Raw genomic sequence first — 19,594 nt, forward strand, 5'->3', positions numbered from 1 at the left:
CGTAGCGGAGCGAACCTTTCGTAGTTGCAGCGCCCCCTGGCCAAATTCAGGGTAATGAAAGAAAATAAAAACACCTTATGATCACTCTTATACAGTAAATCGTATATATGTATATATATAGCTATTCATCCATGAAGTGTCTAGACGTGCGCTTGTAATGCGTTACCGGTCCATTTTATCCAATGCAAAATAAAGCGCCGTCTTGGGGAACGCCACGTGTTAGCCAGCGCGCTTGCTTTTTGCATCCAATCCAATCCGTTCTGACGACAACGGTAGCCAAAGCGCTGCGAGGCACGCTCCGCTCAGGTAGCTTCTAAGCGGACCGTGTTCCTCGCTCCGCTAGCCCGCTTACGGCTAAGCGGACGGCGCATGCGCATTCGCGCTTCCGCTCCGCTTAACTGCTTAGCGGAGCGTAAACGCGCTTCACTAAAACTCTCTAATAAGAAGGACTCAGGAGGGTGTTGGGGGAGCGAGAGGTTAGGGAGCCTTCAGAGGTGTCATAGGCGGCGTGCGTTTATGGTTTTAGAAGAGCCGGTCAGGGTGCGAGTAACCAAAAGACTAGAGTTGAAAGAATGACTTGAGTAGCGCAGCAGCAATGCGTCGGGTAATTTTGAACGTGTTAAGATGGCAATGCAAGTAACCAAAAGACGAGAGTTGAAAGAATGACTCGAGTAGCGCAGCAGCAATGCGTCGGGTAATTTTGAATGCGTTAAGATGGCAATGCAAGTAACCAGAAGACGCGAGTTGAAACAATGACTTGAGTAGCGCAGCAGCAATGCGTCGGGTAATTTTGAACGTGTTAAGATGGCAACGCAAGTAACCAAAAGACGCGAGTTGAAAGAATGATTCGAGTAGCGCAGCAGCAATGCGTCGGGTAATTTTGAACGTGTTAAGATGGCAACGCAAGTAACCAAAAGACGCGAGTTGAAAGAATGACTCGAGTAGCGCAGCAGCAATGCGTCGAGTAATTTTGAACGTGTTAAGATGGCAATGCAAGTAACCAAAAGACGCGAGTTAAAAGAATGACTCGAGTAGCGCAGCAGCAATGCGTCGGGTAATTTTGAACGTGTTAAGATGGCAACGCAAGTAACCAAAAGACGCGAGTTGAAAGAATGATTCGAGTAGCGTAGCAGCAATGCTTCGGGTAATTTTGAACGTGTTAAGATGGCAACGCAAGTAACCAAAAGACGCGAGTTGAAAGAATGACTCGAGTAGCGCAGCAGCAATGCGTCGAGTAATTTTGAACGTGTTAAGATGGCAATGCAAGTAACCAAAAGACGCGAGTTAAAAGAATGACTCGAGTAGCGCAGCAGCAATGCGTCGGGTAATTTTGAACGTGTTAAGATGGCAATGCAAGTAACCAAAAGACGCGAGTTAAAAGAATGACTCGAGTAGCGCAGCAGCAATGCGTCGGGTAATTTTGAACGTGTTAAGATGGCAACGCAAGTAACCAAAAGACGCGAGTTGAAAGAATGACTCGAGTAGCGCAGCAGCAATGCGTCGAGTAATTTTGAACGTGTTAAGATGGCAATGCAAGTAACCAAAAGACGCGAGTTAAAAGAATGACTCGAGTAGCGCAGCAGCAATGCGTCGGGTAATTTTGAACGTGTTAAGATGGCAATGCAAGTAACCAAAAGACGCGAGTTGAAAGAATGACTCGAGTAGCGCAGCAGCAATGCGTCGGGTAATTTTGAACGTGTTAAGATGGCAACGCAAGTAACCAAAAGACGCGAGTTGAAAGAATGACTCGAGTAGCGCAGCAGCAATGCGTCGAGTAATTTTGAACGTGTTAAGATGGCAACGCAAGTAACCAAAAGACGCGAGTTGAAAGAATGATTCGAGTAGCGCAGCAGCAATGCTTCGGGTAATTTTGAACGTGTTAAGATGGCAACGCAAGTAACCAAAAGACGCGAGTTGAAAGAATGACTCGAGTAGCGCAGCAGCAATGCGTCGGGTAATTTTGAACGTGTTAAGATGGCAACGCAAGTAACCAAAAGACGCGAGTTGAAAGAATGACTCGAGTAGCGCAGCAGCAATGCGTCGAGTAATTTTGAACGTGTTAAGATGGCAATGCAAGTAACCAAAAGACGCGAGTTAAAAGAATGACTCGAGTAGCGCAGCAGCAATGCGTCGGGTAATTTTGAACGTGTTAAGATGGCATGGCAACGCAAGTAACCAAAAGACGCGAGTTGAAAGAATGATTCGAGTAGCGTAGCAGCAATGCTTCGGGTAATTTTGAACGTGTTAAGATGGCAACGCAAGTAACCAAAAGACGCGAGTTGAAAGAATGACTCGAGTAGCGCAGCAGCAATGCGTCGAGTAATTTTGAATGCGTTAAGATGGCAATGCAAGTAACCACAAGACGCGAGTTGAAACAATGACTTGAGTAGCGCAGCAGCAATGCGTCGGGTAATTTTGAACGTGTTAAGATGGCAACGCAAGTAACCAAAAGACGCGAGTTGAAAGAATGATTCGAGTAGCGCAGCAGCAATGCGTCGGGTAATTTTGAACGTGTTAAGATGGCAACGCAAGTAACCAAAAGACGCGAGTTGAAAGAATGACTCGAGTAGCGCAGCAGCAATGCGTCGAGTAATTTTGAACGTGTTAAGATGGCAATGCAAGTAACCAAAAGACGCGAGTTAAAAGAATGACTCGAGTAGCGCAGCAGCAATGCGTCGGGTAATTTTGAACGTGTTAAGATGGCAACGCAAGTAACCAAAAGACGCGAGTTGAAAGAATGATTCGAGTAGCGTAGCAGCAATGCTTCGGGTAATTTTGAACGTGTTAAGATGGCAATGCAAGTAACCAAAAGACGCGAGTTAAAAGAATGACTCGAGTAGCGCAGCAGCAATGCGTCGGGTAATTTTGAACGTGTTAAGATGGCATGGCAACGCAAGTAACCAAAAGACGCGAGTTGAAAGAATGATTCGAGTAGCGTAGCAGCAATGCTTCGGGTAATTTTGAACGTGTTAAGATGGCAACGCAAGTAACCAAAAGACGCGAGTTGAAAGAATGACTCGAGTAGCGCAGCAGCAATGCGTCGGGTAATTTTGAACGTGTTAAGATGGCAACGCAAGTAACCAAAAGACGCGAGTTGAAAGAATGACTCGAGTAGCGCAGCAGCAATGCGTCGAGTAATTTTGAACGTGTTAAGATGGCAATGCAAGTAACCAAAAGACGCGAGTTAAAAGAATGACTCGAGTAGCGCAGCAGCAATGCGTCGGGTAATTTTGAACGTGTTAAGATGGCAATGCAAGTAACCAAAAGACGCGAGTTGAAAGAATGACTCGAGTAGCGCAGCAGCAATGCGTCGGGTAATTTTGAACGTGTTAAGATGGCAACGCAAGTAACCAAAAGACGCGAGTTGAAAGAATGACTCGAGTAGCGCAGCAGCAATGCGTCGAGTAATTTTGAACGTGTTAAGATGGCAACGCAAGTAACCAAAAGACGCGAGTTGAAAGAATGATTCGAGTAGCGCAGCAGCAATGCTTCGGGTAATTTTGAACGTGTTAAGATGGCAACGCAAGTAACCAAAAGACGCGAGTTGAAAGAATGACTCGAGTAGCGCAGCAGCAATGCGTCGGGTAATTTTGAACGTGTTAAGATGGCAACGCAAGTAACCAAAAGACGCGAGTTGAAAGAATGACTCGAGTAGCGCAGCAGCAATGCGTCGAGTAATTTTGAACGTGTTAAGATGGCAATGCAAGTAACCAAAAGACGCGAGTTAAAAGAATGACTCGAGTAGCGCAGCAGCAATGCGTCGGGTAATTTTGAACGTGTTAAGATGGCATGGCAACGCAAGTAACCAAAAGACGCGAGTTGAAAGAATGATTCGAGTAGCGTAGCAGCAATGCTTCGGGTAATTTTGAACGTGTTAAGATGGCAACGCAAGTAACCAAAAGACGCGAGTTGAAAGAATGACTCGAGTAGCGCAGCAGCAATGCGTCGAGTAATTTTGAACGTGTTAAGATGGCAATGCAAGTAACCAAAAGACGCGAGTTAAAAGAATGACTCGAGTAGCGCAGCAGTAATGCGTCGGGTAATTTTGAACGTGTTAAGATGGCAATGCAAGTAACCAAAAGACATGAGTTGAAAGAATGACTCGAGTAGCGCAGCAGCAATGCGTCGGGTAATTTTGAACCTGTTAAGGGGGACATGGGAATCAAAGCTAACTTTTTTATTTACTAGCCGATTTTGATGAAATTTTGCACAGGTGCTAATAATATCACATAAACAAAACTGTGAAAATATGGCTGCAATATCTGAAGTACTTTTTTGTTTACAAAATTTTTCTGCTTTCATTTTTGCAAAATGCCTGCACACCTGTATATTGATGCTAGGAGTTAAACATTGATAGCACTAATATATGTATCCTCCACACAGTGACATTCCTGTAATTTTTTTAGCCTAACAGATTTTTTTATATTCTCATTCTTTGGTAGCTACTTCAGTTGCATGAAAATCTCGACTGTGAAAACAAAAGATAAATTATTGAAGCAACTACAGTCAACGACCGATTTTTCGGACCCTCTAGGGAACGTAAAAACGTCCGAAAATTCAGGGAGTCCGAAAAAATGAATGCATGCAAAAAACTCACTTTTTTTTTTTCTCGGATCTAGAGGCAAAGGGTGAAGTACCATGCTTCCGAAACCCTGCCAAAGCATCAGTGAAGTGGCTATAAAAAGAGGCGTTCAAAAACTGTATGTAGCCGACTGACGGTTTATTATGTACATGTGCATCGTCGGGCAGCCGGTGTTATTGCTGCAGTGGCTTGAAGAACTTGTTGACTGTTGTTTGGACGGCGTTCCAGTTGCATGCGATCATATTCGCCTCAATCTGAGCAAGGGTCACGTCAGCACTGTACACCGATGAAAGAGTCAACAGTGCTCGCATCAACTCGGCGCTTGTAGGCGGCGCAGGCATTGGCTCCTCATTTTCAACATCGGAGTCTTCTGAATCCCCCACAACCTGACGGACTATTTCCTCGTAAGTCAGTTCTGCGCAGAAGTCGAGCTCGTTGTCAGCATCAACAAACTGTTCAAAAGTTATTTCCGCGGGTATGGAAACCCCAGCAGAGCGGAGCCGATGCCGAACTCCTTGCTCACGTCAGCCTGCGATCGGCCGCTCACGACTTGCTTAATAACGGTGGCTTTCTTCTCCATCGTTAACCGACGGTACTGCTTTCCGTGCATCGATGCCATCGGCGAGGACGACGAAGACGGAGTGGGGGCCATCGAAGGCAAGCGAAATCCTGAAGTTGCAAACAGTGGACTTGGCTGACGAGCGTCAAAGCACCTAGGCTTAGCGTCGCAGAACACACTTGACACAACAGCACAACCACACACCACGCTAGCCAAAACATGGCCTGCGCGTGGCCTGCGCAAACGAACGAAATGGCGCCGCTCCGGAAACTCCGCCGGAGGCGGAAAAGCGGCGATAACATAGCCAGCGTGGCCAGACCAAATCGGTGTGAGACGGCTAGATTCGGCTAGTTGTGGTTCAAAGCGGTGATATGCTCTTCGGCTGCAAGTCAATTTCCTTCGCAAGGGCGCTGCGCGAGGAGCCCAAGGACCTTCCGTCGCATCAAAAAGTCCGGAAAATTGGACGGCGGGGGGTTCGAGCATCCGAAACTTCAGATGTCCTTATCCATTGATTCTATGGGGCTCGTGGCAGTGCCGCGAAGACGTCCGAAATATCAGGCATGTCCGAAAATTTGGGCGTCCGAAAATTCAGTCGTTGACTGTATTTTGAAAACAAAACATGTCACTGTGTGCAGTGGTGCACAATGAGTGTAACAAAACAAACGGTGTAAAAATATTCATAACGGTGGCTGAGATATTGGCTTTGCAAGTTGACCTTGGTGGTAGAAAAAAGTTTTGAGAAAAAGGTGTTCGAAGTTTTGGGCCATGTTTATTCGAGTAGAAACCACCGGCCTTGTAGGTGCAGGTGTCAGCTTGATCTCTTGGCTTCTTGGATCTTTTATGCTTGCTTTCACGTGCTTTTTGTGCCCTCTTCTTGCTCAAGGCATCTTTCTCAGCCGCTCGACTCGCTTGAGTCCGTCGCCACCGAGCATGCTCCTCCCACCATAAACCCTACCTTCCGTTCGGTTGCCGGCACAGAACCAAGTGACGCTCGGACAGTGGCGGCGGTCATATTCAACACCTCCGACAAGATGAATTGTGACTCAAGATGTGACTGTATGGTGCGACTGTTGCTGATGCACGGTTCGTCTTCACGGCCGGCAGACGCACGCGCTTGGACTGCACTTTCGTCGTTCATCTTGGTGACGGCGGTGGCACAATCGGGGTACGTCACGGAGTATTTACGGGACGTCGCAGGCCCGGAAGCATCGGAAAAGGCCGTTATTAGTTAGGTATCATCACCACTGGAGCTCAAGGCTGCAACAGCCTGTGAACTGCCCTGCAATGCGTCGACAGTCTCTCTTGCAAGCTAGCGCGCGGACACATCTCTGCTAGGACTACTTATCCTTCGGATGTTCGGCGGCTTGCGCTTGCGGCTGCCGAAGCGGTGGTTGGTCGCGCATTTCATCGTCCACGTCCGCCTAGTCATGCTCGAAACCACAAAATGAAATAGAAAACTCAAATCCGAATAAAGCGATGAAGTGGCGGCGTACCTCGAATATCCAACACGTAAAGAAAGGGCAGCAGCCAGCGCGCGAAGAAACAGGAGAAGCAGACGCCGCATCAGCTCGCTTCCAGACCCGGCCAATGGGGCGGCTCATAGAACGCATGTGACGGAGCAAGCCAATCGGCAGCCTTAACAAGCAGCTCCGTGACCTTCAGACTTTATGTTTTTATGCTTGCTCTTCTCTCTATCAGGAAATGAAAGAGGGGCGTCAAAAGGTGAAGAGGCACGCTTTTCAACGGTACCAGCATGGCTGCGCTGCGTACTGCCGTTCCGGAGCTAGGGGCGCTTGAAAACCCAGACTTTTCCACCGATTTTCACGAAATTTTCGCTGTATTGCCTGATGTATATATTTATTTATGGTACTTAGCAGTCGTTTTCAGCGGAAATACCTGGAAAACTTATAGAAAGGGGGTCAAAGATTCGAAATCTTCAACTTTCTAAAAAGTGATTTTTGGGTCGTTTTTCCATAGTTGATCCCCGCGTCCCCCCTTAAGATGGCAATGCAAGTAACCAAAAGACGTGAGTTGAAAGAATGACTTGAGTAGCGCAGCAGCAATGCGTCAGGCAATTTTTAATGTGTTAAGAGGAAGCTTTAGCTTGGACCCAACTCCGACGCGGCCTATTCAAATACATGTAAAACGAAAAAATGTTTTTCTGAGATAACCCCTGCACCGATTCTAAAGAAATTTGTTGCATTTGAAAGAGAAAGTCAAATTCTAGTGCCTGTTGGAAGCGGAATTTCGATTTAGGGTTTGAATTTTCTTTAAAAGATTTTCAAATATTTCACCGTTCGAAAATAATAGAAGCACGATGTTTACAAATTCATAGCTCTACATCAAGAACTGATATCGCAGTTCTGTAAACGACATTCATTAGATCATTCAAAGCGGACAAATTATATGTCATTTTACATCTTACGTGAATTTGTTACGTTACAAGGGTTCTGCAAGAGTTGTATTTTCCTATTACCGAATTTTTTTATATTCATGTGTAACATATCAATTTTGTCCGCTTTAGATGTACTATTAGATGCAATTCACAGAATTGTATTATCATTTTTCGTTGTTGAGTTAGAGAGTTGTAAATGTTTTTTGAAAATTTTTAATTTTTGCCAATTTTTAATAAAAATTGATGACCTAACTAAAAAATTCGAAACGAAAAGTCACTAGATTTTAAGTTTTTCTTTTAAATGCAACAAACCTCATCAAATTTGGTGCAGTGGGTGCCGAGAAAAACGAATTTTCCTTTTACATGTATTTAGATAGGAGCACCCGAGCTAAAGCTTCCTCTTAAGATGGCGGCATGGAGTCTGGGATAATGGACAGGGTAGTTCGAAGGCAACAGCTTGGTCTTTCAAGGGACTTGAGCCTCGGTAGTTCGGCATAGGCATTGAAAAAAGTATACTGGAGTCTGGAACATTGGGATGTGACGGTGTGAGTCTTTAAAATAAAATAATAATCATAATCATTTAAAACAAAGAGAGAGAAAAGAAAAAAACAAATCTGGAAGAACAAAGAGGGTGACAGCAGAAAAAAACGGGAGGGGGCCGGTGTACATGGGAAAAGGGCTCATATGGTTGATATATGCATAAAAGCGTGGAAGAGAGTAATAAAATTAGTGTTAGGGGAGAAGTAGGGAAGAAGTGAATAGAGGGATAGGTGAAGTTGATAATCGAGGTTGGCTGGTGGCATAACGCATTTTTTTTTTACTTTGTTAATGATATCAGAATTTCAGGTTCAAGTTACAGCTTTTAGCGATTCCAAGTTGCCACGTGCCAAATTGATCCCTGCCAAGTGTAGGCATTTAAACTTGGGTATGAGGTACGATTCTGTATATTTCATCTCGTGAGGCAAACGGAAATTTGTTTGTAGTCTATAGAGCCTTGCTTTATCGACAATATAGCCATGTTCATTGAAGTGGCTGGCTATTGCTTTCGGTAAATTTTGTTTGGCATAAGTGTGATCGCCATTGAGTCTTGTATGATACAATTTGTTGTCCAGTCTCACCTATGTATTGTTTGTTACAAGCGGCACATTCTAGATGGTAGACTACATTGCTTGAAGTGCAAGCAAAATTCGAAGTTACCTTGTGAAGGTAATCCGACATTGTACTTTTTAGAGTAGTAGTAGGTTGAATATGTTTGCACGTAGAATACCTGGGGCGGTCACAGGGACCAGATGTTGGCTTCATCTTTGTCCTTAGTTTGGCATGTACAAGAATGTCCTTGAAGTTAGTGCTGCATCTGCAGGCTACTCTGGCCAGGCAGGGAACGATCTTAAGTTTCTGGTTGCTGGTGAGAATTGGGTAGTATTTACTGAGGATGTTGTTTACGTTTCGAAGTGCACTTGAGAATTTAGTGATAAGAGGCATTGTTGCGCTTGTGATCTTAAGGCGTGGTTTGAGAACCTCGGCTTGATCAAGTTTGGTTGCTTTGGTGTAGGCAATTCAGGTACACCAACACAGTTGCATTAAATAATAATAATAATAATAATATTTGGGGTTTTACGTGCCAAAACCACTTTCTGATTATGAGGCACGCCCAGTTGCATTAAAATAAAGACTAAAAGAAACTGCAAGGATGAGCTTACAATAGTATGGTTTCAAAAAACAAACAAGGCAGGGGCTGGACAGGTCACAGCAAAATGTATCTTACCTGTAGATGATGCGATTTTCATGAAGAAACTGCAGCCCCAGAACAACACAGGCAGCATAAAAGGCAGCTCTAGGCTCTGGGAAAATGTCAGTATGGATGTGCATCATCAGGTCCCCTCCGCAGGCATACTCCATCACAAAGCACACATGATTCTGCAACCAAAAAAAGTCATGTCTGAATGCTGATGTTGCGTTGTCCATGAAGTTAGCACAGAAGTGTAAATGCAGGAACAAGTCTATTGATCCACGTGACTGACAAAACTAAGCTTCGCTTTCCTTATCAATATTCATTAACCCTGTAGTGTTTTTTTTTTTTCATAATAAAATCTTCACCCAAACAAAAATCACACAACCCACCGTTGTCGCTTAGTGGCTATGGTGTTGGGCTGCTGAGCACAAGGTCATGGGATCAAATCCCGGCGATGGCAGCCCCATTTTGATGGGGGCGAATTGCAACAACACCCATGTACTTTGATTTAGGTGCACGTCAAAGAACCCCAGGAGTCCCTAATTTCTGGAGACCCCCACTATGGCATGCCTCATAATCAGATCATGGTTTTGGCACAAAAAAACCCACAATTTTTAAAGAAATCACACTATCAAACATACAATCATAATATCCAGCTCGCGTAAGCCTTGTGGCTTGTATGCCTAACCAGCGAGCCATAGCATCAGTCAGACATCACAACTATGGATAAAAGTGATGGGAGATATCCTAATTTGAAAGCAATATTCTCCAGAATTTAAGGGATAAAGAAGGGGGGAGTGGTGGGATTAAGAAAAACTGTTACTAATATAAACACTATTTTCCGTACTCCCATGGGCATTGCCATGTTTTATCTCGCGGCGACACTTCCACTGCCTGCCTCAGCTTGCCTCTGGATTCAATAGGTGCAAGTGATGCTAGTGCTGGCCATAAGCCATTGTTTCAGGAGTTGTAAACAATGACTGGGTGGACGAGACAAAGGGTTGGCCAAAGCTTCAGAAGACATGCAAATGCTGCATAACCCCCCTTCCAAGCTTACTGTACATTGTCTAAATGGTGTGAGGATAGCATAGTGCTTGTACAAATCAAGGCACTGCTAAACACTGACTGCTAGAAACTACATTGCAAGGCAGTTACAATCCTCTGTCCCTGAATTAAATCAGGATAAGGTCCTTGCAATCTTAGTTTATTGCAATAGCAATTATACGGACGTTTAAGGTGCATTCATGGCGACATTTCCATGATGCCCAAGAATTGAAGGCACATGTGCAGCCTGCACGCCAAGTGCTGAAGATGATGTGATCTGTTGTGGGTGCGAGGGTGTGAGCACGCCATGCCAATTATGGCTGTCTATGTGGCCTCATTGTGAAAACATGTGAGCTGCCTGTCACACTTATGTTATAACTAGGGTTCAGCATTTTCAGTTATTTTCTGAAAGTTCGCCACGCTTCTTTTGGTTTTGATTTTCACACACAAAAAAATTTCTTTGTGAATATATTGTTACGGAAGGATGAAAGAAGAGAGAGGAAGAAGATCGGAGACGCTGGCTGCTGCATGTTGTTGGTGGTCAGCCATCTTAACTACTCTGACTCATCCTGTATATACAGTAAAACCTCGTTAAACTGTACCTGCTTAAACAGTAGTTTCGCTTTAAAAGTAGTACAGTCAAACCCAGCTATATCGAACTTGCAAAAAAACGCCGATCAGTTCGATATAGAGCATAATTCGATATAAGCCTGCTGAATAATTGGATGTCATAAAAGCACATACCATTTATAAAATCACTTTATTGATGAAACTAGCGTTCTCCTTGGGCAATTTCGCTGCCTGCGACGCACGCACTTCTTCACATTGTCTAAGGAGTCGGGAGCAGCTGAGGCCGCAACCTTCCGCATTCGCGCAAAAGTACCGGACTAGTGCGAGCGCACCAATCCCTTCGGAGGATGTAGGCAAAGGACCGTCGTTGATTTCCTCATTTTGCCCACTTTCACTTGTGCTCGGTACGATGTCCGCAATGTAGTCTTAGTTTTCGGGCTCTCCCGTGGTCGCTACACTATCATTTGCACTCACAAACTCGTCCACTGTTGATTCGTCAACAGCTTCCGGAAATTGTGACAGCTCGCTCCAAGTTTCGACAATACCGGCAATGGCTGTGTCGCATTCACCAGAATTTACAGTCATCACCGAGCACGTGGAAGCCGGCATAGCTGAAGCAATTTCGGATGAACCACTCGTACACGGCCGTGCGTACTCGTCGGGCGCCATGGGCACCGGGGCGACAGTTTGGCCACTTTAGCATTAATTTCCCCCTTATATTCTTCAAGATCGTCCTGAGAGTTCCTCGGAATCATTCACGCTGCGGGGATCCGATACATCCGACTTCTCACCGCGTTCGACCCGAGTTACAATTTCGAGCTTCACGACGAAAGGCAAATTCTGACGCTTCATCACGGCAACACTGCAGGAGAAGGCCCACAAGGCACACACACAATGGACCAGAAAAGCACCGAGACAACTCGCACTTTTGCTATTTTGCACGACGAGGGCACAAGAGCCTCTGATTGGCTGTCTGAGCAAGCGCCGCGGGTGGGCCAGGGTCATTTTTTGCAGGGGGGTGTTGATGGCTCGTCCGAAGCAGCGCGGTCACGGTAGGGAGAGCGGTTGGATGGAGCCGCGCCGTCGGGTTTCCCCGCAACCGTGAGGGAAAGCCAACTTCTGGGGGCACTTTTCCTCCGCTCGACGTTCGATATATCGGGAGTCGCTGCTATTTTCGTTCGATGTAAACATAATTTTTGCTATATATATTCATTGTAACTATACCGTGCCCAGAAATTGTTCGATATATAGAATAATTCTATGTAAACGGGTTCAATATAGTCGGGTTCGACTGTAAAGTCAAATTCCCGACTCAGCAGCCATTGAACATAATGTGTTTTGTATCCGCATAAACCATACCAGCTTATTGCCTATGTATCGGTTAGCACGTAGTGTTTCCACTTTTCGTCGCGCAAACACGGTGGTGCGTCGTCTCTATCGGGTGGCCCGGCAGAACAACTAGCCTCAGAGATCGGAACAATGGCCTCCAAGCGCCCTGCGCATTTGCGTGTGAAGCCACATCAACATCATTTCGGCGGCATGCCAGAAAGCGTTATGGCGTCGTGCAAGTGAGGGCTTGCGTCATACCAAAGCTCGGATAAAAAATTGGCAGTGCACACACTGTTCACAAATGTGTCCAAACGGATTGTTCACAAAGTCCGAGAGGAAGAGTGTAGACGCACTCGCACTTTCACCGAGTTTCATAGCATCTTTAGTGCACAGACGAGTCTTGGGATCGTCTGTGACACTCCTGCCAATTGTTGTTGGGAGGCCATAGCACAGGGTTGAGCTTCTTCGCGATGTCTTTTCGCTAGGCGTTCTTTGCGTTGCTCCGGTGTCTCAACCGCACGTCTTGCCTTGGCCCGCTTGTTCTTTCGACGCTCGACGGCTAACTGCCAAGCGACACCTCGGGGTCTGAAGAATTCAGGTTTTCCGGTCTTCTGCGCCGACTGGCAGTGGCTCGACTCTCCTTAACCTCCACGTCGAGCGTGCTGCATCAACCGTCTCTCCCTCGCATTTATACACACGGTGCGCCCTCCTCGCGCATGCGCAGTGCTGTGTGGTGTCGCAGCAGCAGTGGGCACACACGGTGCCGGCGCGTCTGCTGAGACTGCGACGTCACACCTCTGGAATGCGCCGCAGTTGGCGGCGGCGAGGAGCGTGTGCTGGCTCCGGCCGCAAGGGCGACGCAGCAGCGCCTCTCGTGACGTCACGCGGCTCTTGCGCATGCGCAGTATGGGCAGGTGCAGAAGCACACTAAGCACGGCTCCAACCCGCGTAGTGTAGCTTTACGCTACAAAAAGATGGCGGATGCTCAGCATAGAAGAAAAATTAGACATCGTTCCTGCTATCGAACGTGACACAAAGCAGTCAGCGCTGGCACGTGACAGGGATCTGCTGTCGACTACGGTGTGTGGCATTTGGAATGCGAAGAAGTCGCTCAGCAGCACTGCTGCGACCGCGAAGAGATGTCGGCAGCGAAGTTCGACTTTTCGCCATCATTGCCTCTGTTGTTGCCAAAGTGTCGGCTAGTAAGAGTGATGAGGACGACACAGAAAGCGACAGCACGGGCGATTCAGGCCCGACAGTGGCAGAAGGTGCGCGTTACGTCAGCCTCATCAATGCAATCGTCGCGACAAGAACAGCACCCCACAATGAAAAAGGCACCCTGCGACTTCTGCAGCGCTAACGCGCGCGTGCACAGAGAATACGTAACGCCAACGAGGAATCTGCGATGCGAGTGTTAGCCGAGAAGAAGGGGCTGGCTGAAAAGCTGCCTCGCAACTTCAGTAAGTTTGAGGCCGCTGTTGCTGCTAGGCCGCCGCAGCATCAAACGAAAATAACACTTGTCGCGCGAAGTGAATAAATACCGCATGTATTTTTCCCCCCTTTGATCGCACCCTCTCCGAGTTCCGTTTTTGACAGGCAAGTGGTTGATCTCACGCTATTTCGGTTAAACAGTACTACCATTTAGCACATACTTTTTCCGAGCTTCGGCGAACTACGGTTTAACGAGGTTTCCCTGGATATTGTAAATATAGTCTTTATACTCGCAACATCCCCGTAACATATTGGTGGGAGGTGCGGGGTACCATGGCTGGAAACGGAGCTCTGCAGTGGACGTCGCATCACCATCTGCACCATGAAGGACGGTGAGCACGCGGGATCAACGTCGTTTCCGCCTCCAACATCACCCTCGCCAACTACATCGCTGTCACCTTCGGTTGTGGTTGTGCAACCCAAGGATCCTAGAACTTCATGCAGGACCGATGGCGCCGACGTTGAAGAGTGGGTGGCTATGTACGAACGCGTGAGTGGAATCAACAGATGAGACCCAATGCTAATGCTAGCTAACCTGTTGTTCTACCTAAGAGGCATGGCAAAGGTGTGGTACGAAAACCCCAAAGAGGAGTTAACCAGCTAGTTTCCTTTGTACAAAGGTTTCCTTTGTAGCAATTGCTACGAACGGGTGGATGTCTGTTTTTCCCTTTATTCATTACTTCTCTCCACTTTGCGAGTTTCCGCAGAACTACTACGTGAAACTCTTGCCTTTGCTTCGTGTTGTCGACAAATTCATCTTCGCCCTGCTATCTGCTAGCCGCCTGGTTAGCTCAGATGGTAGAGCGGCTGCCCCGGAAAGACGGTGGTCCCGGGTTCGAGTCCCGGACCAGGACGAATTTTTATTCAACTATTAGGCTTTTCTTTCGAGGAACCCGTATGGGTTTCCTTTGTAGCAATTGCTACGAACGGGTGGATGTCTGTTTTCCCCTTTATTCATTACTTCTCTCCACCTTGCGGGTTTCCGCAGAACTATTACGTCAGTAGTACTGTTTAACCGAAATAGCATGAGATGAAATAGCATGCAGTATTTATTCACTTCGCGCGACAAAAGTGTTATTTTCATTTGATGCTGTGGCGGCCTAGCACGACGACAGCCACCTCAATCTTACTTGAAGCTGCGTGCCAGCTTTTCAGCCAGCCCCCTCTTCTTGGCAAACACTCGCATGGCAGATTCCTCGTTGGTGTTACGTATTCTCCGTGCACGCGCGCAGTAGTGCGGCATACCGTATTTACTCGCGTATAACCCGCCCTTGCATATAACCCGCACCCCTAACTTTGAACCCCATGAAATAAAAAAAAATATCCTCGCGTATAACCCGCACACTTACCTGAAAAAATGAGGACTAGGAAGTTACAACTGAGCAAACAGTCACCATTTTAGTTTTCAAAACAAATATATTTGAAAACGACTGCCGCAACGTTGTCAGTGCTGTCGTTCAATTGTCAATCGTCGCCACTCTCACTGCTGCCGTCTGAGGCTTCATCGCCGCTCTCAAAGACGTAATCATCTTCGGTACCATCTAGGCTGTTGCTTATGGCACACTTCTTGAAACTCTTGCGTACCATGTCGGCCGGGATCATCCCCCATGCATCTACGATCCACTGGCACAGCAGTGCAATATCTGGCCTTCGCACGCGTCCCGTCGGCGTAAGGGCGTAAAGGCCATCGGCCATCCACTGGGCATATAGCCGCTTCACGTGAGCCTTGAAAGGCTTATTGATGCACACGTCGAGTGGTTGGAGCATGGAAGTCATGCCGCCAGGTATTACGACAAGGTCTGTGCCGTTGTCAGCGAGGCGAGCTTTCACCGCGTCAGTGCAGTGGCCTCGGAACGAATCCAGCACCAGCATCGAACGGCGTGCCAACAAGGCACCTGGTCTTTTTTCCCAGATTGCTTGAATCCAGTCAATGACGAGGTCACTGTTCATCCACGAGTTATCTTCCACTCGCACAACAATTCCTGGGGGAAGTGGTGTACTCGGTAGAGTCTTGCGCTTGAATATTACATACGGGCGCAGTTTGGTGCCGTCGGCCAAAGCACACAACATCACTGTGCAGCGCAGCTTGGTGTTGCCGCCAGTCAGCACACTAACAGATTTTGCGCCCTTTTTTTCCAGGGTCGTGTCCATAGGCATCTCGAAATATACTGGCGTTTGGTCAGCATTTCCCAGCTGAGATAGCAAGTAGTTGCGCTCTTTCCTCAGTCCGATGACGTAACGTTGAAAGTTGAGCAGCTTCTCCTCGTAAGCGTCGGGAAGCCGCTGGCACATGGTAGTTCGCCGCCGCATCGAAAATCCATGCCTGGCCATAAAGCGCTGCAGCCATCCGCGGCTCGCATGAAACTCGCGTGGAATGCGCATTTCCCGGGCCAGCTTCAGGGCTTGCATCTGCGCCATCTCTGTAGACACAGCGTGGCCACGACTCCTCTGCTCCTCGAATTTTGCAAGCTGCGTCTCGAGGTGAGGGTACGCGCCAGTCTTCGGGCCGCGAAACGCTCGCCTGTCCTTGTTCGCAGCTTCGAGAGAGTCTTTTTTCTTCCGCCAGTCGCGAATGCAAGATTCGTCGACATCGTTCTTTCTCGCAGCAGCTCTGTTGCCGATTTGTTCAGCAGCGGCGACGATCCTGAGTTTCTCCTTCGCCGTGAATGATTGCCGCCGAGACACACTCATGATGCCTAGACAAGGCTGGCGAACTGTGCAAACTGGGCGTACAAGAAACGGCACCTTACTCAAGGCCCATCAACGTCTGAACAAAGCGTATGCAAAGCATGCGAAACGCGTGGCTGGCGTGGGACTAAACAGACTATGGATGTGGATCTGGCTGTGACCTGCGTTGGCCTCTTGTTGGCTGGATGGATGGATCATAGTGGCTTAGCCCTTTGTAACGGTGGTGGCTTGCGCCCCCTAGCCTAGGATTCCCCCCTTTTTTTTCCCCCGTAATTTTGTTCGTATTGTGAACTGTAATTTGTCCCTCTTTTATAGACTCACTCGTCCCTAGCCCCTTTTGCACCAATCTTCCAACCTACTCTTTGTCACCACTACCCTTCTCTCATCCACACGTCCGTCCTCCCCTGCAAATCCCAGGGCACCCTCTATATCTATCGCCGCGTCTTCGGCAATGTCCGGACGAAGTGTTCTGCACCGCAAAACGATATGCTCCATGGTCTCCGCTTCCACGTGGTCTTCTTTCAGTCCATACTGGCCTTCGGTGGTCAAAAGGTTGGTGCAATATTAATATGCACTGCAACACACGTTGATGTCGATGGGGATGCGGACTCTGCACGGCAGGCCGCGCGTTGCCGTGAAGCCGACCCGCCGAGCCCCCCTTCTCCGGAATATTCGCGTATTACCCGCACCCCCACTTTTTAAACACATTTTTTCAATTTTTGGTGCGGGTTATATGCGAGTAAATACGGTAAGTCCGGGGGCGCCTTTTTCATTGCTGGGTGCCGGAGTTTGGAATACTTTTCATTTGGAATAGAGTTACGTTATCGCGCCCCTGTTCTCGTCGCGACGATTGCATTCATGAGGCTGACGTAACGCGCAGCTTCTACCACTGTCGGGCCTGAATTGCCCGTGCTGTCGCTAGTCGACACTTCGGCAACAACAGAGGCAACGATGGCGAAAAGTCGAACCTCGTAGCTGACATCTCTTCGTAGTCGCAGCAGCGCTGCCGAGCAACTTCGCATTCCAAATGCCACACACTGTAGTAAACAGCAGATCCCTGTCGCATGCCAGCGCCGACTTTTTCGTGTCACGTTCGATAGAACGGACGATGTCAAATTTTTCTTCTATGCCGAGCACCCGGCGTCTTTTTTATCAGAGCTTCGGCATGATGCAAGTTCTCACCACAACGCTCTCTGGCACGGCGTTGAAATGATGTTGATGTTAATGTGGCTTTACGTGCAAATTCACAGGGCGCTTGGAGGCCGTTCTTCCGATCTCTGAGGCTTGTTGTTCTGCCGGGCCACCCGATGAAGACGACGTACTGCCGTGTTTGCGCGACGAAAAGTGGAAACGCTACGTTTTAACCGATGCATGCACAATAAGCTGGTACGGTTTATGCGGATACAAAACACATTATGTTCAATGGCTGCTGAGTCGGGGATTTGACTTTACTACTTTTAAAACGAAACTACTGTTTAACGAGGTTTTACTGTATTTAAGTGGTGCATAACAGCTGAAAAGATGAGCTGGTGCTGGGATGTAGGAAGAAATAAGGCTACTCGTTATCAAATTACCTTTAGTGTTTAGCTTATCACAGTATGTTATTAGTTACCATCTACTTATTTCACATGCAACACATGTCAAATTGCTGATGCATGCTTCGTGCTATAGATGTGCTACTACAGTCAATGTCTGATTTTTATGACTCCCAAGGAACGAAAAACCCCGAAAACCAAGTGGTCTGAAAAAACGAATGCATGCAGAAAATGCACCCTTTCAGAAGTATTTCTCGGATGAGAGAGTCAAGGATGGTGTATCATATTTGCGCAACTTTGCCAATGCATCATTGAGGTGGCTCTGAAAATAGCCATTTATATATTAAAAAAGAAAGAAAGAAAGAAAACGCTAACCATTATGATATTTCCCAATGCGAAATTTGAGCGCAATTCTATACAGGTTTTCATTTTGCGATATATTGGCTGATGTGGACAATCTGTCTCGTGTGCCATGTTGCAAACAGGTCGAAGTTTGCAATGAGAGATCGCGAGAGGCAGCGCGTGGGTGACACGTGGGTGAGATTCACCGCAGCCACCGCAAATATACCTCCCAGACGACGTCCACTACTCTGGCGCCATCCAGTAGCCATCGTCGCCACACTACGCTCTTCTTCCCACACTTTTGCCATACCCTCATGGTTCTGCTGCACCCTTTTCCTCCTCGCATCTTTCATACCCAGCTACGCTCCGCATTCGCACTTTCATCCGTCGCTGTGTTCGTTCGCTTGGTTATGCCGATGCAGGTGCGGGTGCCTACGAGCTACACTCTAAAAGAAACCTAACAATGGGTGCCGTCAATGTAGGCGGCGCTATCTTCAGCTGGGTGAACGCTGCCTGTTACTGCCTTAGCGGCGCAAATAAACTTATCCTCTTTTGCACGGTGTTCCGCTAGCACATGATGTTTGCTTCGATTTCAGCTAGGATCATATCATCACTGTACACTGATGGCAGTGTCATCAATGCTCGCGTCAACTCTGAGCTTGTTGGCTGTGCAGGCATCGGCTCTTCATTTTCAGTGTCAGAGTCATCTGAATCCATTGCCACTTGTGGAACGATTTTCATTGTCAGTTAACTGTGAGATATTCAACTTGTTTTTCATGAAATCCGAAACCATTTGCTTTGAAATTACGAACTCTTCGCCCATGTCGTCTTGTGACTGGTCGCTTCCTTTTTCATCGTCAGCCTACGATAGGGCTTTACGCTCTTCAAAGCCATGGGCGTAGATGGCGAAGGCGTAGTTGGCGCCATCACTGTCAGTGGCAAATCTGCTCGATGATAAGCACAGCACCAAACAGTGGGAAGCTTCCTGGCGACTGTTGAAGAGAGCGCACAGCAGCACAACATGATCACATGAACTCTCACAAAGCAAACCAAACATGTCGATAAAAACAAAAGGATATGACCATAGCTACGGCTGGCTATGACTGCCAACAGAGTGGCATGCGAGAGTGCTGGTTTGAGGTTTCGATATGATAAAGTGGCCGCTGTACTACAGCTTGCTACAGCTAGCGAATCAGCGTGCGGAGTGGGGTTTTGAGGCTGCGAGATAGTCAAAATGGCAGTGATGGATGCTGCTTTACAACAGTGGTTAGGGGCAAAAAGTGTGGAAAACGGGACGGTGACGCATTTGGCCGTCAGAAATTGCAGA

The 19,594-nt window shown here is 47.4% G+C and overlaps 1 protein-coding gene across 3 annotated transcripts in view; it reads right to left on the reverse strand.

Moving 5' to 3' along the window:
* Pkn (serine/threonine-protein kinase N) overlaps window positions 1-19,594 on the reverse strand; it is a 178,157-nt gene that overhangs the window by 58,298 nt on the left and 100,265 nt on the right. For all 3 annotated transcript variants that reach the window (XM_075699852.1, XM_075699861.1, XM_075699868.1), the window contains one exon: window positions 9,302-9,453. In XM_075699852.1, the coding sequence (XP_075555967.1) occupies window positions 9,302-9,453 (152 nt within the window). The remainder of the gene's footprint in view (window positions 1-9,301; window positions 9,454-19,594) is intronic.

This window comes from Dermacentor variabilis, chromosome 1 (genome assembly GCF_050947875.1).
Source record: "Dermacentor variabilis isolate Ectoservices chromosome 1, ASM5094787v1, whole genome shotgun sequence".
In the NCBI taxonomy this organism is placed as follows: domain Eukaryota; kingdom Metazoa; phylum Arthropoda; class Arachnida; order Ixodida; family Ixodidae; genus Dermacentor; species Dermacentor variabilis.